The sequence below is a fragment of the Alosa sapidissima genome, chromosome 7, assembly GCF_018492685.1.
Source record: "Alosa sapidissima isolate fAloSap1 chromosome 7, fAloSap1.pri, whole genome shotgun sequence".
Lineage (NCBI taxonomy): Eukaryota > Metazoa > Chordata > Actinopteri > Clupeiformes > Clupeidae > Alosa > Alosa sapidissima.
The window spans coordinates 9674735-9699558 of NC_055963.1; the positions used below are offsets into that span (position 1 = coordinate 9674735).

Here is a 24824-nt window from a genome sequence, read left to right on the forward strand (position 1 = left end):
CTCAGGAATGTTTGAATGTTGGGAAATTAACATTCTAAAGAATATCTGGGTTCATTGAATTCAACATAGAATTTTAGAACCTTTAATTGTTGCGGAACTTAGAATGTTCAAAAACCTACACCTTTAAGGGTTAACCAGAAACACTCTGCCTCTGACTATGAGCATAACAGGGAATCAGGTGGCTTTAAACACCATGTTCTTTTCTCTACACCTAACTAACTTGTTCATTTATCATGTAAACAGACCTTACTGTTCTGTACTTTATTAATTAATTTATTAATTATTTATTAATCACCACTATGTGGATACTGTTTTTAGAATTGATTTAGATTAAGTGTTAGTATAATTTGTAATTTTGTTATTTGTATTTTAGTATATTTAGCATATTCTTTATCTTCTACTGTCCTTACTGCTTAGTTGTGTTTTTATATTATATACTTTAATTACTCTTCTGCTGTTAAAGAATGTGTTTGTCTTGTATGTATGCTGCTGAGACCTTGAATTTCCCCTGGGGATCAATAAAGTATCTATCTATCTATCTACTGATGCAGATGGGTCAGGCCTCGTGGATCTGCTCGAGGTTTCTTCCTACATGTATCTCCAATTCTAGGGAGTTTTTCCCCGCCCCTGTTACTCATGGGCCTTCTCTGATTGTTTAACACTCTGTAAAGCGCCATGAGACATGTGCAATGTTTTGGCCCTCTATAAGTGATATTAAATTTAAATTGAATTGAAATTGATAACCAATGAAAATGGAAAATCTTCACTGAAAAAGGTTCTAGTCTAGGATTAGACTGAATCCCTGGCCACCATTATATGTGTAGCTGACCTCTTTGTCCTTCCTGAGGGCAGTCTGGGCCATAGTCAAGTCTGCCTCAAGCTGCTTTCTCCATGACTTCTCCTCCTCCAGCCGGCTCTCCAGAAACGCCACCCTGTCCCCAAAGGCATCTATCTGCTGGGCCATGGGGTTAGAGAGAGGACATGTCACCCAAAAGACTATCAACACGTTGGGTGCATAGACATTTCAGAAACACAGACCGGCAGTACTGTGACATCACCTATTCACTTCATTAAAGGGGTGATAGAATGATTATATAGGGTATTTGGTGCTGGTCCTTAAGGTCTCTGAATAGGGTGTGTAACATTGGTTGGGCTGAAAATGGCATATGTGCTGTTCTATGCGCCCTAATGCAAGCCTGGTTAAAAGCCCTAGAATGAAACGAGAGGTTTTCTCCCTTTTATGGTATGCTCATGAATATTTAGATGAGCTGTGCGTTGTGTGTTTAGATGTCTGTTCATTTTCAGAACCAGTTTATGAGGACATCACTCCTTTTTTGTGTGTGTGTCTTTTAGGTCATAGGCCGTGATGTAACCATCTGAATGTTCTGTGTGATGTAAGTTTGTTTTGGGGCTAGGCTAGGGAATTCATGTTGAATGTTATATGTGGTTGCTGTGCCTACCTTCTGTTTTTGCAAAGGAACATGTACCGATGTGTCAACATAACATGCCTTTGGGAAGACTATGTATTTTCTTTAATAATAGATTAAATCATTTGAACAGAATAATAACAACTTGTCATAATAATAACCATAAACATTAAACCGTGACTCTGTAAAGATAGTTAATTATTTAGACACAAGGTAAACACATGGGCATTAAATTCACATTAAACACATTAAATTGAAATGCCATTTAACTCTCCTGTGATGGGCAGCTGAGCGCACAAAGTTACCTGCTGTGTGTTCACACTTCTTTCATTTGCAGGGACCAGGGCTGGTATTGTTGGCTTCTTGTTCAGTTCTGCCTCCATGCTTTTGATCTGGATAGGGGAAACCAGTGCAGCAGCAACAACGTATTGAGCTTGCATAGCCTCAAAATTCAAATGAAGAGCTATTTTCCCAAAACGCTATATCAATCATTTTAATGCATTTTCAAATAATTTTTGTTTTCCAACTAATTTCAGTGGAATTCGATTTATCTTTACTAAATCAAAACAACATAACTGGACTTTTATTGATATTACCTGAAATACACAATAAAATAACATGACTTTAATGTTTAATGTTTAATTAATGTTTTCAAAAAATTGATTTTTAGCATTTTGGAAAAAAGCTCTTTAAATGAAGTTCTACAAGTCTAGATCTAGCGGACATAGACATGAAAGCAATATTTGTGGTGTGTGTGGGCGAATCAGGTGTGTATGGGCGAATCAGGTGTGTGAGGGCGAATCAGGTGTGTGTGGGCAAATCAGGTGCCTACCCACCATCTCCTGTGCTCCTGAAGACGGGGTGTTGTAGCAATTTCAAAGCATGGTGATGAAAGGTGATGATACATTGATACAACTTTTTGAGCCGTGTTGCCCCCATGCATACTCCCATGTATCGAATAGCGAGTGGCTAATAATCTAGTCTCGTCTCGTCTAGTCTGACCCTATCTAGTCCTTCCTCTAAGTCCTCCTCCTCCTCCTCACCTTCCTCCTGAAGCCCTCCACCTCGCCCTCGTGGCGCTCGCGCTCCTCCTTGCTGGCGTTCTGCTCCTCCCCGAGGAGAGCCTCCAGCTCCTCATTCCTCTCCACTAGCTCCTCGTGCTCCCCCTGCAGCTTCTGAAGCCGCCGCTGCACCTCCCGCAGACGGCACTCCTGGTCCTCCGACTCCCGCCGGCACCTGCCACCGCCACCCACCCAGATTAGATTAGATTAGACGGGATTAGGTGTCGAGAGGCCAATGGCACATACCTCTGTGCTGGCACAGATAGATGCCAATTTACATCTCAATCACAATGGATAAAACAAAAGGTCTGTGATACCTTTTATGAACTTCCTGATCTTCAGATGCTGCTATGGAACCATTCAATCGATTTGCATCACTGCCCTATTGGGACAAATACAAGGCAGGTGAGGCTAGGCATACTAGGCCACAGCAAGCTGGCAATATTATACTGTTAATTAGTAATACAATTAATGAGGGATATTAAGATATCAGAGATTTAGAGATTTGACCTGTCCAAGATGCAGGGGAGAGTGACCTGCGGAGATTTTGGGTTCATGACTTGTTGATGTTGCCTTTGACACTTCAATCTATGAGAGACAGAACTTAATGAGTGGCAAGACTAAGTGATCATATCTGCTTGAGTGTGACCCTCCTGAAATAAGATAACTGACAATGTGCATAATTGCATTGGAGTACGGTTTGCCATATGTTCTCACCATTTCCAGAAGGCCTTTCCGTTCACCGTCCAAGCAGCGGACGCGTGTCCTGAGTGCTCGGATCTCCTCATTCAGCCTTTCATTTTGCTCTTTGAGCCTGTGCAGCTCAGCCATATCTGCAATATATTAAAACCACAACGTGGTGTTACTGCTCCAAAAGCAACCCACACATTTAGAAAACCTTAATGTGTGTCTGACTACATTTGCCTGCGATTCTGAGAGCTCTCCTAAACTGTGGTACGTTACGGCATGTCTGTCAATGACACAGATGTCAGACAGGCTTCTTTTCTAGCTGACCTTATCTAATGTTGGCTGACTATACATATTTGATAGGGGGAATACTTCAACCTTTTGGCTTGATAGTATAAAAGACAAAAGACTATTGTATTGAATAATATACATTGAAGAGCATTTAAAATCACAATAGGCTGGTAGAGATAGACAACAAAACATACAGTGAGGGAGAGTCTCAATATTGAATACCACCTGCAACCTGATACACTACTTCCTATTCTCTGTTAGGGGGGGTGGGGGGGGGGGGGGCAATGATCTTTCAGAATATCTTACCAGCAAATTACAGTTATTATGACATGTGATCAACATACTGATGTCTTCCATCTCCTATAAAATAACTCGTCCTCGTCCTGATACCTTGCAGCAGACACTAAAACCAACATCCTCTTATCCTCATTTTTCTTATATTTTGTCCCATGTTTAAGGCTGACATGCACATTTCACAATACCCTGTGCTGCAGAGCCTAAAGGCGTTTCTGTCTCTCTGATCCTACAGTCATTTCTTAATGACAATTATGAAAGCTATGATGCATGATTTTATTCTTTGATAACTTGATTCATGCATTGATAACTTGACTCATGATTTTATTCTTTGATAACTTGATTCATGCATTGATAACTTGACTCATGAACTCTTAACTGATTTTTTGCACAAGCACTAATAGGACAGCTACCAGGACAGGAATAAATCACACAGAGATATTGGGGGCCAGAAGATGAAAGGAGAATTGGTTAGGCTTTAAAATAAAACACTCCACCATCAAAATAGCATGTACAATATACTGTCATAGTACATTTAAATTGTCCAGTGACTGTTTTGCATATACTGAGTTTGTGTAACGGTTAGACTTATGCTGAATAACAAATATTAAGCTGGGAAGGGGGGAGAAATCCAAATCACCTAAAACTAGCTATTACAATAGGCCTATGTACGTTGGGTCACACGTGATGTTCACAGGGAACCTTCAGCACAGGCAAGTTTGCCTCACCACACTGCTTGAGGTGCTCTACTTCCTGCTTCAGCTGCTCCATTTCCTGTCTAGGCCTTTGCAGCTCAGACCCTGCTAACATCAAGTCTCACACTCAGGCTATTTGTGTGGCTGAATCCTGATCCTTTTTACTTCACAAAGGCTGACACTTTGGGGCTTTTTTGGTTGTGTCTATGTTTAAGTTTAATAAATGGATAAATACTACTCCAGCTCCTACCACAGTAGCCCTTGTTTTTCTGTAAAGAGTCCAGCTCGTCGGTGAGATGGCGTATCTCCCTGTGCGCCATGGTGAGGCGTCTGGAAGCTTCCTCCAGGTCCCTCTCCAGTCTCTGCTGCTGCTCCCTCTGCTTCAGTAACTCCTCAATCTGGACCTGGGAGAAATGGAATGTTAATACATCACCCAAACCTGGCACAATTCCACTATGTTAAAAGTCATGCTGTTAAGTATTGGTGACCTGACATGCATCCATCTCATAGCTGTGCAACGTGCAAACACCAGGGGCTGTAGTCGACACAAACAGGAGGTGAGACAATTAAATATCAGATCATTAAGTGGTGCAAGATGAGACAGCCTGTGTGAATGGCATACATACACCTGCATGCTTCTGGAGCTAAGCCTGGCACCATAGAGATGCTCCCATCACAAAGCACAATCCATGAGAAACATACAGAGGCGTCTCAAGTTTCCAACCGAGTATCAACCATGGGGTTACAGAAAGTTGAAAAAGATCAACATATTGAAGTGTAATTCCAGAGTTATTTGAACCCAGGGTCATTTTCACCATGACCACGAGTCTAACCCCCCTTCAAGAGCTAGTGGTGCTATTTTGAGCATTATTAGTAGTTAAAAAATGGCGATTTGGATATGTTTAAGTGCTAAAGCCCGTCAAACTCCATACTCCTTTGATCAACGTAATCTAGCTCTCGAGGGGGTGTTCGACTCATTGTCATGGTGAAAAAGACCTTGTGTTGGTTCAAATTACTCCGGAATTACATTCAACTGCAGGAACTGCAGTTAATAGTCAGGAAAGTACTGCATTGTTTTTTTGTTTTTTTTTGTTTTTTTTGCTTTTGCAAGTTTTGCTTCCTCATCATTGAGGTAGCGAATGCCCTCATAAAGAACAAAGTCTGAGTTGGTTATGAAATTAAACACAGTTTAGCGTTGTTTCTATACACAAAGAGCAATCATTAAACAATGTTAAAGGAGACCAAAGGTTAGTAAGCACATGATGAGCATTCACCCACGGGACAACCTGCTCTTTTATTATTATAGTGCTGTCAGCAGAAGGGTGAGTAAATTGGCAGAACTAGGACATACACTGGCACGAATGTGTGCCCTCTGTGTCGCCTTGCGCACTCCAAACAGCTTCCTCCAGGGACTGTGACCTTGAGACTGTTGTTCCTTAAGAGGTAAATCAAGGACACACATAACTAAGACATCTACGTATGGTAGGGATGCAACGATACCTTCAACTCAGTACGATTCACTATTTTAAGTTCACAATATGATTTTCTCATGATTTGTTTAGAATAACCTGCAAACAAACTATGATTGAAAAATATTCCTTTATTTATATACATGTAAACTGAGAGGAACACAAGATCTGAACTTCGTCAGCCAAGTGTTCCAGTCCCATGCGTATTATCCAGCGCATTGTTTTAAATTACATTCATCTCACTCCCAATTTTACTATTCTTGCCAATCATTGGGGTGTCTGTGTTTTATCACTCAGAACAACCCACCAACAACTGAACCTGTACTGATATTTTTGCGGTATACCGCTTTAATTTCATCTCAACCGGTTGTAATCTTCACACATTTGTATGGATTTTTAATCAATTCACGGTGCACCGTTACATCCTTAGCACATGTACAACACTTTATACAGAAAAGTTATTTTATCATGAATTTGCTCACAACTCACTATACAAAGTGTTATTCTGTTGAACTAGCCTAAACCTGTGATCCAAGGACTAGGACTTGATGATGTTGGTATTGGAGAGGAGCAACAGAGAGAGTGGGAGGCATTGAAAGGCCAAAGCCATAGAGAGAGTGATGCCCTCACCTTATCCATGCCTTCTTTAGCACACTGGATGCTATCCTGCTGTTGTCTCATCTCCTCCCCCATGGTGTGTCGGATGTGATCTAGCTCCTCCTGGTGGTCAGATGGGGATACGGCAGGATTTATATTAACATTTGCATTAAGATTTTCATATTCAAAGTAGTACAGAGTTCAGCTGAGTTACAAAGTGCAGTCATCTGGGAATAACTGCAATGTGTGTCCTTACAATGACACAATTGCAAACAATATGACACGGTAAAACTTCCTTCTGTTGTTTCCACAAAATAACTCTTTGGGACACTGGTAAATGTCTAATAATGAGCAACACCCTCCTGAAACTGATACTCATTTCTCTGCTTCAGAAGAATCTCTAAGCTGTAACTACACAAATGCTCATAAATGCTCACAAATGCTCATTTCCTCTTAGTTTGTAGTAGTTGATTAAGATAGATCAATAGATAGACAGACACAGATAGATAGACAGACAGGTAGATAGATAGATAGATAGACAGATAGATAGATAGGCAGATAGACAGATAGATAGATAGATAGATAGATAGATAGATAGACAGATATACTTTATTGTCCAGGATGTTACAGATCAATAAAGATACTTTATTGTCTGTAACAGGATGTGTTTATGGTCCTGGTCCCACCATTAAATCCAATTTGAAGACTCATCAGGTCTCCTATCTATTGTCACACTGAATGTCTGCCATAAACTGAGACTGGTAATGTATTTATATTATAACATAAACAATTTCTATCCATAAATACCCTTTAATTGTGTCTGCCAAATTCTAAATACTATAACAAATGTTAACATTTAACATGGTAACCCAAGGTTTAGACCTATAAAGAGTGCTGACTGGAGGTCGGTTTTAAGATGGCAGACAATTAGTCTAAACGGTTCTAATCATTCTCTTTTACCTTGTTCTCACCCATATTGGTCAGCATTTTAGCTTTTTGAAGTTAAGCTTTTTCAGCTCTATTTTTACAACTTATTTCACTTCTAACAGTTACTAGTCTTACACATTTATTTAGTATAACAAATTAGAAGTAGTATGATTTGGTATCACTTTGATCACACAGTTTGTTTGTCTGTTTGGCTGGTTTTAAACGCATTTTCTAGATAAATATATCTCTACAGCCAATTGGTGCACGCTTCATACAGTAGAGTGAGGGTGCTAAGTACCTGTGCGTCCTTGGCACTGAGCCAGTGAGGGCACAACTATTGCCAAGTGCATACTGGGATCTACAGAGATCTGACCCTTTTGTTACCTGTTGCGGCTACTTCAGTGCCAGCTGACAGGCCTGCTGTGTCCACATGGTGGTGTGACACAGCTAGTTTGCATGATGACTTCGATTTTATTGCATCATATATTACAATCTGCTATTGCTGAGCAAACTACACATTGTAAGGAAACAGACCCACTTCTGCATTCAAATGATGCCCCATTCTGACGGTGACACAGCAGTACAACTCAGTTTCCCCACACACACTTTACATTTATTCATTTAGCTTTTCTCCAGAGCAACTAAGAGGTGATACACAACATTATCGTGGTGGTAGTGTAGTGGTTAAGGAGCTGGGCTAGCATGCAGGGGCCCAAAAAGTTGTGGGTTCAAGTCACTTTGGATAAAAGCGTCTGCTAAAATTAATGAAAATGTAAAAAATATAAACATTAAAGCTACAATGCAATATGGGCCGTTAAAGTAAACAATAAATACTGCCTTTTACAAAAAACAACAACAAAAACAAGATAACCAAATGAGTTAAGCAGCAAACTATAAGAAGATGCATTGAAAGCAGGGGTTTTAACCTGTTATGACCCAGGACCCACCATTCTGACTAAGAAAGCAACCGGAGGACTACCACTGAATAAAAAATAGTCATCTCCACATTGAAACATCATGGTCAGGGACCACCAGCAATACCTTCACAGACCACCAGTGGGCCATGAACTCCTGGTTGAAACCCCCCTGTTTACAGAGGCATGAATAGATAAGGGGGGGGGAGGGGGGCTCTCTGTTCTCTGATCTTCTTTGTATGTCTGGAACATGTGAAGAAATTGACAATAAAGCTGACTTTGACTTTGACTTTGACTACCTGTAGATGGACCTCCCGGAGGTTGTCCGTGAGCGCCTGGGTGTCCAGCTTCCTCTCGGCGGCCTCCAGGCGCTCCAGCAACGTGGCTCTCTCCACCAGCATGTAGGCCACCTGCTCGCTGGAGCTGCTCTGGCTGATCTCCGCCAGGCCCTCCTGCTCCAGCATCTCCACCGCCTCTTTGCGCTGGGAGTCTGCGGAAGGTTCCGGAAAAAGCACTTTAAATAAAAAAATTACGGTCAGACAGGTATCTAAATACATCTAACGCAACCTGTGTTCGCTTTAACCCATTTACTCCTGAAATGCCTGCTAAAAACGCCTATAGAATCCTATGGCATTCTAGACTAAATAACATTATTTCCTGAGGGTTTTCTGAAAACATACTAAAAATTGTCAACGTCTACCAAAATTTAATATCTAAGCCTCTGTAGCACCTAGAAACATGAAATAAAAAGCATGCTGCGCTACGCAGCATCCAGCGGGAGGGTCAATGTTGCGCTACGCAGCATCCAGCGGGAGGGTCAATGTTGCGTCATGCAGCATCCAGCGCGAATGGGTTAAGCTGACAGTCTGCGGACAGTTTCAGACAGACAGACAGGTACGTCTAAAATAAAGTGAAATACCAAAGTGGGTCCACTTTAGGCTCGGAGTCTGGGGATGGTTTAGGAGAAGAATATGATACTGTAAAGTCAAACAGAAAAAGTGGGTGCCCATCTCTCCATCCAGGCTCACCTAGCTGGTGCTTCATTTGGGCGAGCTCAGCGCGGAGCTGGTCATTCTCACGTTCATACTCCGCTGTTAGGGATTCACGCTCCTCCAGCAGGTTGCGGATGTGCTCGACATAATTCTCCACCTGAAAATGTAAAACACACACACACACACACACACACACACACACACACACACTATGGTGAGAACAGACAATTAAACATGCACACACAGAGATATGACTGCAGCTTCTTTGCATCAATATTCCAAGGCAAATAACACGTATATCTTACAGGTGTGGAAAATGGCAACCTTATCTGTTAATTTTCTTACTTTCAAAGGCACTTTGGAAAACAATAACATGTCTGTATAAATTTACTAGAAACTCAGAGTGTAAGGCTTAAGATGGGAAGACTGGATTGTATTTCCAGAGACACTTATCCTGTGACAGCCAGCATGCAGAGGCTTCTCATTAGTCATTCTTTACAGAAGGGAGTGGTCCCCACTCCCCACACACACACACACACACACACACACACACACACATACAACCGCAGTCGGAGGGCCGGTTCTCTTACCTCCTTCATCTCTGTAGCCTGCTGTGTGCGCAGGGTCTTCAGCTCCCCCTCACTCCTCACCAGCAGCTGCCACAGGTGGCAAAGCCTCTGTTGGGGGGAGGCGTCAGAAGAGACACCATCCTTCTGTAGGCGAAGGGCGATCTCCTCCACAACCTCCGTTGCCCCCTGTGGGACCACAGGAACAGGGCCATTTCTAAACCATTTTAATGTGACACTGACAGGGAAGGGCATTAAAAGGTAGCTTTGGTTCTCACCTCGACTGAAAAAGGGGCATTATGAGACAATGGGCATACTGTAAACCTGCGAGTAACTTGAGACATCTTCCCAAACAGGCAAGGGGACTCATGTCTCCAACTAATGCTTGACATTTAGTTCAACATTATAAGAATGACATTTGTGTCACCACTTGCAGCCTATCTGATTCAATAAAATGAAATGCCAATAACAAAATGTAGATAGAAAGTTATAATTTACAATGTAACACGCACCTTGTAAAAATTAAACAAATTGTAGCATTACCTCCATGTTCAGATCCTCTTAATGGCAAAGGCTGAAGTTCCAAATAATTACATCATTCCACACTGTTCTTTGGGTAAATGTCTTGGTAACCCAGGCGAGTGCTTCAAAGCTAGGCTCGCTTTGAAGTGCAGCAGAACTTATGAACGGATATCTGATCCCCATACTAAAGCCACAGTTTGCACCACACAAGTGCAGTAGAGTGGATCAGACGATAAACTAATTTCTCGAAGTTACAGACTCAACTAACTACAAACCATCCCAAAATCATATCTGTAAATAATTCTGAGACACAACTGACCAGTCTCACAGGTCCGTTATACTGAACTATATGCAACTAACGTAGTAGAATAGGTGCGTGCCCTTGTTGTGAACAGGCAAAACTGATAGTTAGTTACACGTCACGACATGGCTACATCATGCAAGTACACACGTTTTTTGGTACAATTTCCAGCAAGCTACATGTCAGTTCATAAATTAACAATCCGCGGGGCAAGCTGGAAGAAGAAAAAAAACTTTTTGCTGATAGTTCACTAACGTTACTATCTTAAAGGGCGTGATAGTAATCCCACTAGCCATAAGATACCTGGGTAGCTAACAAGCAACCATCTATTTTACGCTTGGTGTTGTTTAAAATAATATTTCAAGCTGTGTTTTATATTTACAACCATTACAATGGCTAGCTAGAGCTATCTTATTAACAAACGCCAAGACACAAAATACACCATTTCAGCCAGACATCTGCCAGCCTGGTGGCTAACAGGCTAGCGACAACTTGCTATCTAAACCACCAACATGCACTCCAGCTAACACAACTAACGATATGATACCCGCAACAGGCAGTGAAGGGCGTAGATACTGTGCTGGTAGTATTAACAATTGTAAAGCTTAAACTTCGCTTGTTCCTCGAAGTTTGCATGCACAAATATGACTACTTCAGTTGATTCCAACTAAACAACTGGTGCTACATTAGCATGGTATGTATGCTAGGGACTTCTTTGCCTTGTATTTTTCTGAAGTGTCCATCAAGTGGTTTGGAGAAGGATCCTTGGCAACGGAACAAACCATTTCGACAAGTTGGATGGGGAGATTCATAGCCTTACCTTTGACCAATGGTGCTGTCCAGTGCTTCTGGCTACCATAAAACATGATGTAGCCTACTTGAAATTGTTTGTGTTTTATCAATCAGTTTATGTCTATGCAGGGTTATATTACCATAGACAGTCAAATACATAGAAAAAAGAATAATATTACAGGTAAATATATGGCTATATCCAATAGATATCCCCACAAAACTTCCGCAGATGATTATGTAGCCTACATAAGTCAATATTTTTTGTGTATTGGAAGTTTTCTGAAATGTTATGTAATACGCAATAATTTGCATATGCTTCAAGTACAGAAACCTTTACACTAAAGTCAGGTTCAAAATTATTATTTTGTTGTTTTCATTTTGGACATACATTATTGAGGATAAGCCTACTGTAATTGTCCTCAAGTTTAGGAAATAATGAATTTTGTGTTTTATGCATTCACTCAAAAAGTGAGACTGTTTCTACCATGTGTCTTAGTCTCAGTCAGCCTCTCTCAATAGCTGTAGTTGTTTTTCTCTGTTTCATATTAGTCACTATGGACAGGTAGCCTAGTCTGCAGTAGGCAATACTCTGTTTAGGGCCAAAAAACATAAGTCATAACTCTATCTCTCTCTCTCTCTCTCTCTCTCTCTCTCTCTCTCTCTCTCTCACACACACACACACACACACACACACACACACACACACACACACACAGTCTCTCATCTCTTCACGTTTTTGTTGATATATCTCATCTGTATCTCTCTTGAAGAATACACTGTGCATGTCAAGGAAATAATATAGTTGATCAGGTCCTTCACATGTAATATTACTAATACACTTAAATTAATGTATTATTAAAAATTACAAATGCAAGTGCAAAAATATTTAAATATATGCCTCCTACACTGTTTCTACTTCCCCGTATCTTATAACTGAAAATGAAATTTAGATATTGTTGGGCAGCCTATCCTTTTATGTATAAGTGTAGTGTTGTCTGTTTCCTCTAATCTAATTATCTAATCTATCAGGATCATCTGACTCTTCTCGTAACTTTGTGCCAGTGGGAAATCTCTGCCTTCGTCCTCCTCTGTGCGCCTATATCCTGTAATTTCCCCCAATTTTCACTCAATTGACGTTGATGGTTTTTTTTTGTGTGTGTGTGCCTGATTTGAAGATGGAAAGTTTGTATCATAACTTCTCTTAATCCGCATCTTCCCAAATCCATCCTATCCATGACTGATTTTTTTTAGTGGATCCACCACAGCATGCGTGTCTTGAGGAAGAACGGGTTAAAATAATCAAATTTTACAGTGAAAGAGGAGTGGAGTACAGCTTCATGTGCTGGACTTCAGTCTCTTGGGTGGGTCTAGTTTGACTAAATTTGAGGTGGTGCTGAGATCAGAGCGGAGGGAGTGTGCTGGAGAGCAATGGGCGCTCTGTCCCACGGACAGGAAATGGAGGTTTAGATTTTCCTCAGACTTTCCTTAAAAAACACCCAGCATTCCTCCCCACCTTCCACTGGATGCTTGGAAATAGAGGGCTAGCAGGGAATACAAGGGGAGTGGCAAAAGCAAGAGAAGGAGTTAGAGCGCTTCTAGTAAAGAATCGGTGTGGCTCCGCGGTCCGGATTTGTATACAACAGACCAACAGCATCACAAGTAAGTAACAGTATGACTGAACAAAAGAAAACCTATTCTGTGACTTACATTTAAGTTCATTGTCATCATCCTTGTCTTTATATTAAGAATAGCTGATTATGGCTTTGTTTTGACTTTGTGACATATAAGGACTAACTTAAAAGAAAAAAGACCATCTCGTAACCAAACACTGTTATGGCTGACTACTCAGTGTCTACATCTATAAACTCAAAAACGTTATGCTGTAAAGTCACTATCTAAACTTAATAAGGACAATATGAGGTGATAGTACTACACAGCATGGACATATCAAATGGAAACTCTCATTTAGTAAAATCATTTCTGTTTTCAAGTTGTATTTTTTATTTTATTTTTTGCATTGCTGGTCATGGACAGGAAGTGTTGAGTGTCATTCCGTGATTTCAATTGATGAGGATGCTCATGACCTAATGAAATAAACAAAGGAGATGTGCATCTCAGACCTAGCTGTACAAGACCCAGACTGTTTTTCTCAAATACAAACAAAGTCACTATGTTTCTGTCAGGGCAGTGGATTATTGAAGTCATACTGTAAGTAATTACCAAATAATTTCATTTTAACTCTGTCCTCCAAGGCTTTGTGAGTTCATGAGACATGAGGCTGATATTGAGTTAAACACTAGGTCAGTCCTTAAGGAGGATGTATATATCCCCTGACAAATTAGTCTTTTTTGTACTGTCGACTATTTTAATCACTCTTTTTTATTTTCTTCATCTGATATTGTAAAATGAGATATTGTGCAATAATTATTTAGGAAAACATGTTACAGTGTGTAAGTGTGTGTGTGTGTGTAGGTCTACTGGGGTCCTCAACCGAAAATGGCATACCTGCTGATGTTTGTGACCCTGCTTCATCTCATCACACTTGCTGTCCTCTTCATTGCCACTATGGAAAAGGTGAGTTAGACTAGTGTAATTTCTGCCCTTATGTGTTGAATTTACTTGACAGGGCAGTTAAATTTGGACAAATCACCACTGTTTGCCTCATGAGTATGCATTAACCTCAGTGCCATAATTGGTATGATTTACATCACTGGGCGCAAACAGGCCACCTTCACAAATGCTTGTTGCCAAGTTCACCCTGCTCTGAGGCACAGAAATGACTATCAACATTAGTGACGTTAAAAACACCCTGAAAATGAAACATAAGTGTTGATCTTTCCAGGTACAAATGGTTTTGTGGACAAATACCTTTTATTGAATTTACCTTGTGTTCCTTGTTGCACTCTCTCATTCAGTCCTGGTGGGTTTGGGGGGAACGGGACAGTGCAGACCTCTGGTACACCTGTAGATTTGACAACGACAAAGAGGTCTGGATCTGTGCTTCATCAAGAGAGAATGGTAAATACGTGGTCGCTTTCATACACACTTTTGCATCTATTTACAATTCCTATGTTGATCTTAAATAGTGGCTGTTAAATAATAGCTTGTGGTATCACTTTTTCTACAACACATATCATGATTTTTAGTAAGTCATTGTATCAGGGCCAAGGAAAAGTACACTTACGGCATTGTTGTAAGTCTGGAGGGAGCGTGACAACAAAACTTGACTGTGCCCTGAAGCAGAGTTTCTGGAGTGACAAGACGAATAACCCTACTTGCCTCCACTTTGTTTCAGACTGGCTTCAGGCAGTCCAAGTCCTAATGGTCCTCTCTGTGGTCTTCTCGTCGGTGTCTTTCCTCATTTTCCTCGGGCAGCTCTTCACCATGTCGAAAGGGGGGCTTTTCTACGTCACAGGCCTCTGCCAAGTCTTCTCTGGTATGGTCCCCTGAGGGGCTTATACACTCCAGCACAACACCACCACAGTGACTGACTTAACCAAAATGTCTTGGTGGTGAATTTCCTGTGGGATTTGGGGTGGACGGTAATGATGATTGGGGCAGGCGGGCTACAGTGTGACGAGGGTGAATCCTCACTCTTGTGACTCTCTTGTGCTCTCAGGTCTCACGGCGCTCACTGCAACCCTCATCTACACTCTGCACAACAAAGAGATCCTTCAGGACGCCCGAGAGTTGAGCCTGGGTCACTTTGGTTACTGCTTCATTCTGGCGTGGGTTTGCGTTCCTTTGTTACTCCTCAGCGGCGTTATGTACATTCATTTGCGTAAAAAAGAGTAGAACTATAAGCTGTTGTTCTTTATACGGTAATGAACTGATGTTGAAAATCATGAAGACACTGGCAGTTTCTTATTAATGTTAAACGCGAATGCTGGTCTGTGTGGCTTTTTTTTCATGGAACTGGCGGGGAAAAGTAAGCGTTCTGTAGAGGAAGACAAGGCATTGCAGAAAACAAGAAATATAGTAACACATAGTCCTGGACAGTATGACTGTGTTACATGTCAAACACAGGCCTTTTTGGGTACCCCAGTAAAAAAATGTAATATCCATGAAAAAAGTATAGCTTATGAACACAAATGTCATGCTTTTAAAGAAATGCTTTTATTGCAGTTCCCTACAATATTGTAGAAAAAATCTCATTTAGAAAGTATCACAAATGCTGTATTTTTTTTTTTAAATAAATGAATCAACCTAAATTTTCATTTTCTCTTTCAAAATATTTTTTTTAAAAGTTTGAAGTTTAAGAAAGCAATAGTTGCAGAACACTAGAGCCATTTATCTGCAGAACTATGGTGTGTGGCACAGCACCAATGAGTAAACATCAGAGCCCTCTATGCAAACAGCTATAAACCTAGCTTCAATCTTAACGTTTTTGTAACCAGCAGGCTGACTGATGATTTGAATAAATTCCGCCTGTAGACTGAGACAGCCATGTTGCTGGTTGGTTTGTCAGAAATCCTTCAGTTTTCCAACGGATGCATTCAGATCAAAGAAAATATATTACATCTCACCTTCCTGAATAAATAAAGGATAAACAAAATAGAAAACAAAATGTAAAAAATATTTGACCCCACCCCCCTCAAAGTCCTACTGAGTGAACACAAGTGTAACAAAGTTTAGTGTGTGGGCATGTGAAACCAAAGACGTTGTATCTTGGCATCATTTAGCATCAGCAGGGAGAGCATGATCTTCGAGGTGGTTCATGACATAAGAGAGATACAAATCAATATTTTGATTTCTTCCTTCTAACTTCTGTAATTGCTTCCTGATACAATTTCCTAGCAATATGTATTCACTACCTACCTAGGAACATGCATCAGTTAAGAAAAAAACAAGAGAAACCAAGCCTCCTCTAACACCAGACAAAGGATTTTAATCACAAGTTTCCAAAGATCCATACACCCACTCAGTGCATCCAGTTCTACTGCGAGTCGCTGCATAGAGTATAGGATGGCTGCCACACCGTTTCTTGTGACAGTAACATCTATGTTTGACAACTCAAGTTGCTATCATTAGGTCATTAATTAGGATTGTAATATAATGGTTGTTAGGCAACAGAATTAACAATATGGTGTGACATCATATAAAGAGCCAGCCTTTTGGTAGCTTTAGCAAATATAAGCCTCACTCCTGTAAAATAAGACAAAAAAATTATAAAAAAATATTTCCACCCTTTTTTTTTTTCCTTTAAGAGATCACGATTTTCAAATGACGGAGATAGTGGAGGTTAGTGTTCTTAACCTGGGAATTTGAAAGTAAGGCTACTGGTAAGAGAGGAGATGATAAGCCATGGGGGGGGGGGGGGGGGGGGGTGAGAGGGTTAAATCTGGGAAGGGGGTGAAGGGAGGGAGGCGGCATAAGATGACTAACAATCATTGAGGTAAATACATAACCAACTCTTTAAGAAAGCTCTTTATTAAATCAAAATGTTTGTGTTCACTGAATACGTCCAAACCCACCACAGCCACTTAAGTTGATTTCCACCCCCCCTTTCCTTTCAATCTACAACTGTCACAACACCACTAGGAGTGCTCCACTCCACCCTCCTCCACCGCCTCATCATTAACTGTCTCCGCATCTTCTTCAATGCCCTCCACGAACCGAAGAAAACAAAATCACTAAAGGAAAATAAAAAAAAGCCATTAGAAGTCCACATGTCCAAGTGATACCCCTATGGGCGGGGATCTCAGAATGCTGTGATCTGGGGCGGCCACAGGGGGGCACTGTCACTTTATCCGCTGAACAATGACTGCGTTCAGCAGGTTAGCATCCTTCAGCGTCTGCCCTTCATCCGTCAGCTCCTTGTTGGGGAAGGTGGTCATGAGGACAAACTCTGTGGCGGCCATGGCGGGGCGTGCACCGACCACGAACTGACGGATATCCGACACCCTGGAGGGACAGGACACGGAGTGCAGGAAAAAGTTTATGATCATGATCACATACACACAAACAAACACCATCACTTAAGGAAGTGACATGCTCCTCTGTGCACATTTGCGCGCGGCCAATACGTGCGTGATTGCCATGCTGTCACAATTGTTGGGAGGCACACGACACCCCCCACGTACCACGTTGTTGACGCAATTCTCATCATGCACCACGTGAGCGGGACACAGACACAAAATATAGGAATAGTACTCTCCTTCTACAACTAGAATGAGATGTAACAATAAATGGATCTTGCATCTTGATGTTTATGAAGGATAATCAACATTTAACTGCAAATTAATGTACAGAAATAACAAATAACTCAATTAATAAGAGCCTAGATTATTACGTCTGGACTCAAGAAGCTCAAACTCACTGTTAAGGATCAAGTGATACATTTGCATTCCGCATTTCTCAATCTTTCATCAACTCGCACGGGAGCACATCTATGTACTCCTGCTAATAACCTCTGGACGAATAGACCGCTTAATGCCCCACCTGTGAGTGTGGTTGAACTTCTGCACTAGCCTGCCCCCATCAGCAAGCCTGATCTGGATGCTGGTTACTGGTTGGCTGGTGTCGACGGTGATGGAGGCGGTAGCCTGAGCCTCATTGGTGGCCTGTTCCTGCTGGTTACCCATCATCCTCTGGGGTGAGACCAGCTCAGGGGTTGCACTATAAACGGGACAGAAAGGAGCACCCTTTAGGCAGTGGAGAGCGTGCAGCAGCAGGAGACCAAATGAGGGCTCCTACACCTCATATTCAAGGACACCTGAAGGACTCTCCAGGTCCACCTTCCTTAAATTCAAGGAGCCAACATGTCATGGTTTGAGAGACACAGATCAAGGTTAATTAGTACTGTTGCAACACAAAGAATTGTCATAATGAGAACTCTTAGGCTTTACAGCAGCTCAAAGACAACAATAATAAAGAGAGGCTTGTGACCATTTTTCAAATGTGTTGTTACAATGATGGTTAACTATGTGATCTCGTCTTTACTAACAGAAAATATAAATGCATGCACTTTTTAAATGACCCATCTCTCCTTATGTATATTTTCCTGTCTATATTTTGCTTTAAATGTCCTTGTTTATATTAAATTTAACAAAGATTTCAGACCCATGGGATTCCTGAACTAAGGCACAGCCAGAAAGGCAGGATCCCAATTTATACCAAGTAGATAAAGAATCTACTAAACACATCGTCTGCATCAACCCCACAGCCCCCTTGTGGACATACTATCGTATTGCAACTTTGAGCTGAAATGAGCAGTTATGAGCGATGTCAGCCGCGTTTAACCCCCCCCCCCCCCAAAAAAACGAATTCTCATTACACAAAGATAGATAATGTAAAGAACAGCTGATGCACTGTCTCAGCATTACGGATGAAATCCTTCACTCACCTGCCAAGTTTCTGACCCTCCCCAGTGAAGGCCCTAAAGGCCATCCTTGGTTTGGAGAAATCCTCGTCCCTGTGGTCCTCCATGTCCAGGTTCACCTGACCACCGCGAGCACGCTGCCTCAGCTCCAGAGGGATCTCCCTGCAGGAGGCAGGGACAAAAACAATTGGTAAAAACAGGTTGATATTAAAATCTATAAAAATGAAAACAAGAGAAGAAAATGTCCAACAGCAGCAAGAGCTGGGGTCCAACTCATACTACCCATAGTCCTGAGTATAAACCTACCCTCTGCGGATGGACTCCAGGAACAGGGCATTTCCAGGATCACTGTAGTTCCTCAGTTCCCCGTCGTCAAGGCTAAAACCACTTTTCCACAGCTTCAGCACCACATGCACCTAGAACAGCCAGAGGCGACAGGTGAGTATGATATTTTTTTTAGAGCATGACACTAATGAAAATCAATAGTCAAAAAGCAATCAACCATTTCAATGGCCCCAAAATTTGCTGAATTTCAGTTGAATGCAGTGTTTGTTCAGCATGTTGTACATGTACAACTAACAAATTAGTAACTAATTACTAACTGCTAATACACTGCACATATTTATATCTAATTTATATTACTCTAAACCATCTCCTGTAAACCTACTGCATACTACTGTCTACACTGCACTATATTTCTTGTCCTGCCTATGCATCACCTGTCTATACTTTGTATATCACATTGCACTTTTCTGCTTTTTTGCACTTCTGGTTTGACGCAAACAGCATTTCGTTGGCTTTGTACTTGTACTCTGCACAATGACGATAAAGTTAAATCTAATCTAATGTACACTGTTTTTTAACTTTTCCAGGAGTCTTCCTACAAGATCTTATAGTGTACCCATGAGCAGGAATCTTGCTATGAGATCTCATAGTGTACCCATGAGCAGGAATCTTGCTATGAGATCTCATAGTGTACCCATGAGCAGGAGTCTTGCTATGAGATCTTATAGTGTACCCATGAGCAGACACTTACATGCTGTTTTCTACTAGTCTTACTATGAGATCTTATAGTGTACCCATGAGCAGACACTCACATCCTGTGTGCTGTTGGAGGCTCTCCTCTCTCCGGCCACATAGGCGGATTCCTCCTCAGGGGCAGCCCCCAACCGGTAGCCACCTCCACCAAAAACCTGGTTTGACAAAAAGAGGAACAAAAGAACAAAGACATGAAGCCCTTGAATCTGTAGCCGTCATACCTTGTATCTACAGTTTCTATTAACAATGGCTGATCTTAGTGTTGCACACACGCGCGCACGCACGCACGCGCGCGCTTCACCTATGAGTGTTATTACTACGGAATGGGATGCATCGATACCAACTATCAGGTACCAACAGCTACAAGAACCACACATTGCTCAACCAAAACCTACAATGCCATCATGCAATTCCACTCCGATCCTTTTACTATGGCTGTACTCTTACATGCCAGTTGAATAATCAGATCAGAAAAAAATATATCAACACCAAACATTAGGCCTACACCGTGATGAACGAATGAATGAAATAGCAAAAAATATGCAGCGCCCGCCTGTTATATTAGCTCATGCCCATCAGAAGCAACCAGTGTTACTACCACTATTGAGCATAATGCACATATTATACAAAGGCACAAAGACCTGTGAGCAGTCACCGCTGACAATGGATACTGATTCAGCACCTTGTTGACTCTACCAGTGCAGGTCCGCAGTGAGGTGCAGTTCACTATACTTAACTTATGCTTGATCCACAGGCTTTGAATAATTTATAATGCACTCAATTTAAAAACTGCTGTAATAGAAAACCTTTGCATCTTTATGACACCAGTGAGGAACCAAAAGAACAACATGTTAAAAAGCAAAATCAGGCAAACAAATTACAGGAGAAAAAAAAACCTAATTCATGATGGATTTTCCCCAACACTCACTACATAGATTATAAGATCGCAGTATGACTAAAAATGAGAAATTGACCAACTGATTGGTTGGCCAATTAATCAGGGCTGTTTTTTGTTTGATGCTAATAGGTTGAAAATGCTGTTTGAGAGCATAATTACGTTAATTGGTGGAGTTTTAAGCAAGAACGTTGTTTGCATTAACACGAAATTGTCTTACAGTGAAAGCGAACCGGGCATACACTCCTGTCAAAAACAAGTTGTTTTTGATGTGAGCGTATGCCCGGTTCTCTTTCACTGTAACACAATTTGGTGTTAATGCAAACAACATTAACACCAACAATAATACAACGACTAGCTTAACTTTTGGAGGAGCGAGAAGAACAACAACTTCATAACTACTGGGAGAAAAAAGCAAGGCTTAAATTCATTAATTACATTACATTACATTTGGCTGACGCATTTTTAGCCAAAGCGACTTACATATGTCAACTATATTACAAGGGATTACATTGTCCCCGGAGCAACTTGGGGTTAAGTGCCTTGCTCAAGGGCACAACGGTGGAAGCCGGGAATTGAACCGACAACTTTCAGGCTACTGCACGCTAGCCCAGTTCCTTAACCGCTACACTACCACCGCCCCGCCCCATTCAATGCTCTAAATATTTAATTGGTTAGATATGAAATGTTACTTTTAGAGAGAAAATGTGAATAACCTCAGGCTACTTTGGAACTGTATTGATAGTGAGCCTACAACCAGCTGTGGCAACAAGCACTGCCGAAAAGTGGTAACAGGCCCCAGGGCTAAATTATGAAAGACTGTATTGATAAGTTCCAACGTTATCAATTCCGTTTATTAAACTGGAGTATTTCTCTCCCTCGGAGGCCACCTGCAGGCCAGAGCAGCTCTCACACCCACACTTCAGCAGCGTCTTGTTCAGACAGACACACAGAGCTTCTACTCTTAGTTACGACGGCTGTGAAAACCTAGCGTTCATAAAGTATGATTACACTTTACTTAAGTTGATGCTGACAATTCTCGTCTTAAGCGCAAAAAAGATATTTGTGTGTAAGCGTGGAAAGTCTATTTGTTTTAACATCTAGCAAAAAAGGAATTAAATGTGTCTATGGTCTGGTCCTACATAGCTTCTGTGGCATCATTGCATAATAACAGTAAATACATTTTGTAACAGTGTCAGTCAACAAATATAAACAAAAGACATGCTTCAAGACAGTTTTGGTAGGTGCTTTAAAGGTTTTGAGCCCTGTACTAATAATATCATTACTACCATTCCTATACCTACAAAAATACTAGAACTAGCACTCAAAAGTACAGAATATGTGGTGAAGGTTTCAGCCTTATAACTTGATTATGATGACAAATCAAATAAAGTGGGGTGCAGCTAGAAAACATGTACTTCCAGTGCCCACTGGTAGGACAACAGTGAGAAACTGAGTGAGCACATTAGCACAGACATAATGTAACCTGCATTGATTAGACAGCACACACTCGCACCAGACTCAAACACACAACCTTGGACTTGATAGGCGGGCATGCTAACAAGGGTACCAAAACCCATGGGTGGTACAGTCTGTAGCATATAGGAGCACATAGGAGAAGTTTACTCATTGCGTAACTCCTGCTGGCTACAATTACAGATTTAACAGAGGTTACCTTTTACCTTTGCCAGAGTTACCTTTGGACGGCTGGATTCTCCAGGCCCCTTCCCTGCCTTGTCCACAGGGACCGCGCCATGCTCCTTAGCCCCACGGAATAGATCCTCCACAACCTCATTAGGGCTCTTCTTCTTGGGCGGACCCACGATTTGCTGCCCACTGCGCTCGGATCCACCTGCAAAGAATCTGAGAGGGAAATTGAGAGGTGAGTTGAGCCCACCTATTACATTACTCTACAACTGCACAGTGGCCTGCAAAACCTCTCATCTGGGAATGGTTCCAGTGATGAGCACAATGCTTTCACCAGCCATAAAAAAAACAAGACAACAGAACATGCTGAAACCGCAGGTATACATAGGGACCAATGTCAGCTTGTGTTAAAATACCTTACTAAAAATGCATTACCTAAGGGATGTTAAACTTCTCTTTAAATAAGAAAGTGTTTTTCTACATGTGATTTTCACTTGCGGCAAGATGTTGTAAACTAACCTCTGTCCTTCTTCTTCGTCACTATCCTCCTCTTCTTCATGCATCAAGTCTCTGAAGGATGTTACACGGTTTTGTTCACTGCATGGACAAAAACATAGGACCAAGTTTTAGACTTCAGACATACAGTGGGCAATAAGTCTATATAGAAGACAGCAGCTCTAATATATACCAGAGGATGCTAGAAGCCTACCTTGGCCCAGCTGATCTGGACACTGAGCCACTCTCTGGTTGAGGCAGGGTTACAATGTCATCTTCGGCTCCATCTTCAAAGAAGCTAGCCAGGGCAAGCTGTTTAAACAAGTGCGTTTGTCATAAATATCCTTGCTAAATGAACCGAGATCAATGTCTACATAGTGTACCAACAACTGCTAAAATGGGACAGTCAGTTGTTCGCCAGCTAGCTGCCCTAATTCAATCATTAGTGGGCCAAAAGATGCTAGTTTCACCCTTCGAGAATGGTCAAATAAGTTACTCGTTTTTGCATCTAGCGTTAGCGGTTAGGATCATACATCGCACTAACTTTATTATAACTTACGAAAGTTAATAGATGGAATATTAAAGAAGAGTAAGTCCATATTTTAGCGTTACAAATTTAGAAAGCATCTGACGTTAGTAAGCTAACTGACCATTCGGTTAGCAACCTAACGTCGTCTAACTATCTTTCACGTAAATTCACAGGTTAGGATAGTTCAGAGAATGATGAATAATGTTGATGCCACTGACTCTGGTGGTGACCAGGACAATAGGTGATAAACGGTCTGCATACTGGAACAAGTTAGCTAGCTATGCTATCAAGTCTAAAGGATGATAATTATTGGACGTATGATATGCCGGGTAATGTTACGGTCATCAATCGTAGGCTGCCGGCTAGCTCAATCAAAACGATGGAGGTGGTAACGACCACAGAGCAAAACTTTGTCACCACTACGATTACGCGTGTAGCATCTGAATATTTATACACTGGCAAAGGGCTTGCTTGACACTCCAGAATCTTATATGTATGTGACTGACAATTCGTCCAAAGATATTCTTCTTCGCCTTGGATAAAACAGAGTGACTTGCACAATTTGCTACGGGAGCTAGCAAGTCAATGTTAGCTTGCGAGGCTATGCCGCAACGATCATGAAGCTAGGCTAAAGTTAGCAATCCACGCATAACGGACAAACGGTCACTCTTATCAAATCAATTGTCCCACATCAGAAACAACATGGCTTTGACATACCTGTAAATCCCAACCAGCGGATTCCAAGAAAAACCTGGCCCTCTCCTCATCCACATCTGTAACAGCAACAAATTCTCTCACCGCCGCATCTTGGTCCGCCATTTTGAAATGTCAATGTAGAGAAATGTCCGACTTGGTCCAGGGAAACAGTAAACTCACTATTAGTTCCTATTTGCGAGGACACACGATTCGTTCCTATATATTTTTGAAAAAGGTCAACACAGATTCATTTGTTCTTCTATTGTTATGTACTGTGTTATGTAATTGTATTTTGTAATATATGCAGCACTGCGCAGTGTTGATGTAGCCTAAGCCTGGTTTCTATTCACTTCATGAACACATAGGCAGCACAGGCCTACTCACACATACCACAAAAAAATATTTCCCACTAGGTGGCAACAAAGGCCAGATAGAGACAGAGAGGCCTGATACCTATAGGATGGTTTTTAACAGGACAGATTTTGACATTGGGTTAGAACACCTCTGTGTGAATCCTCCATCAGTGAGGCTATCCAGAGAAATTACTCAACATATGTCAATTTTGGTCTAAAAAAGAAGTGATGGTGCAGTGTTTTTTTACCCCTTCAATTGCTGATAACCATAGGCTCCTTATCCCATGCTTGCAGACAGAGACAAAGAAACGGAGA

General features: G+C 41.4%; 3 protein-coding genes across 7 annotated transcripts in view; 1 reads left to right on the top strand and 2 right to left on the bottom strand.

Moving 5' to 3' along the window:
* ccdc30 (coiled-coil domain containing 30) overlaps window positions 1–11602 on the bottom strand; it is a 44169-nt gene extending 32567 nt beyond the window's left edge. The window contains exons 1-14 of one of the 2 annotated variants that reach the window (XM_042096803.1): window positions 10464–11522; window positions 9945–10109; window positions 9391–9511; window positions 8662–8852; window positions 6555–6644; window positions 5807–5890; window positions 4706–4859; window positions 4489–4560; window positions 3206–3321; window positions 2999–3076; window positions 2806–2870; window positions 2471–2663; window positions 1733–1819; window positions 830–955 (exon numbers count right to left, since the gene is read on the bottom strand). In XM_042096803.1, the coding sequence (XP_041952737.1) occupies window positions 830–955; window positions 1733–1819; window positions 2471–2663; window positions 2806–2870; window positions 2999–3076; window positions 3206–3321; window positions 4489–4560; window positions 4706–4859; window positions 5807–5890; window positions 6555–6644; window positions 8662–8852; window positions 9391–9511; window positions 9945–10109; window positions 10464–10469 (1548 nt within the window). In that variant the 5' untranslated portion in view covers window positions 10470–11522. Of the gene's footprint in view, window positions 1–829; window positions 956–1732; window positions 1820–2470; window positions 2664–2805; window positions 2871–2998; window positions 3077–3205; window positions 3322–4488; window positions 4561–4705; window positions 4860–5806; window positions 5891–6554; window positions 6645–8661; window positions 8853–9390; window positions 9512–9944; window positions 10110–10463; window positions 11523–11563 lie in introns of those variants that run through there. The other variant, XM_042096804.1, reaches the window with a different exon arrangement.
* nsfl1c (NSFL1 (p97) cofactor (p47)) lies at window positions 201–24446 on the bottom strand. Of its 3 annotated transcripts, XM_042096808.1 has the most exons (11): window positions 24178–24446; window positions 23146–23243; window positions 22956–23033; window positions 22472–22652; window positions 19954–20049; window positions 19163–19272; window positions 18881–19018; window positions 17923–18153; window positions 9450–9453; window positions 8744–8751; window positions 201–211 (listed from the first exon to the last, which is right to left on the bottom strand). In XM_042096808.1, the coding sequence occupies exons 1-8, from the start codon at window positions 24277–24279 to the stop codon at window positions 17925–17927; spliced, it is 1032 nt and encodes a 343-aa protein (XP_041952742.1). In that variant the 5' UTR covers window positions 24280–24446; the 3' UTR covers window positions 201–211; window positions 8744–8751; window positions 9450–9453; window positions 17923–17924. The 3 variants fall into 3 exon arrangements, with proteins under 3 accessions (XP_041952742.1, XP_041952740.1, XP_041952741.1); XM_042096806.1 differs by lacking the exons at window positions 201–211; window positions 8744–8751; window positions 9450–9453 and adding an exon at window positions 16404–17439 and having other exon boundaries at window positions 17977–18153; window positions 24178–24437; XM_042096807.1 differs by lacking the exons at window positions 201–211; window positions 8744–8751; window positions 9450–9453 and adding an exon at window positions 16404–17439 and having other exon boundaries at window positions 17977–18153; window positions 22487–22652; window positions 24178–24436.
* Window positions 12939–15746, top strand: emp3b (epithelial membrane protein 3b). Of its 2 annotated transcripts, none has more exons than XM_042096811.1 (5): window positions 12939–13194; window positions 14008–14109; window positions 14451–14553; window positions 14831–14971; window positions 15155–15746. In XM_042096811.1, the coding sequence occupies exons 2-5, from the start codon at window positions 14032–14034 to the stop codon at window positions 15328–15330; spliced, it is 498 nt and encodes a 165-aa protein (XP_041952745.1). In that variant the 5' UTR covers window positions 12939–13194; window positions 14008–14031; the 3' UTR covers window positions 15331–15746. The 2 variants fall into 2 exon arrangements, with proteins under 2 accessions (XP_041952745.1, XP_041952746.1); XM_042096812.1 differs by lacking the exon at window positions 12939–13194 and adding an exon at window positions 13222–13743.
* Window positions 24447–24824: the final 378 nt, after the last annotated feature.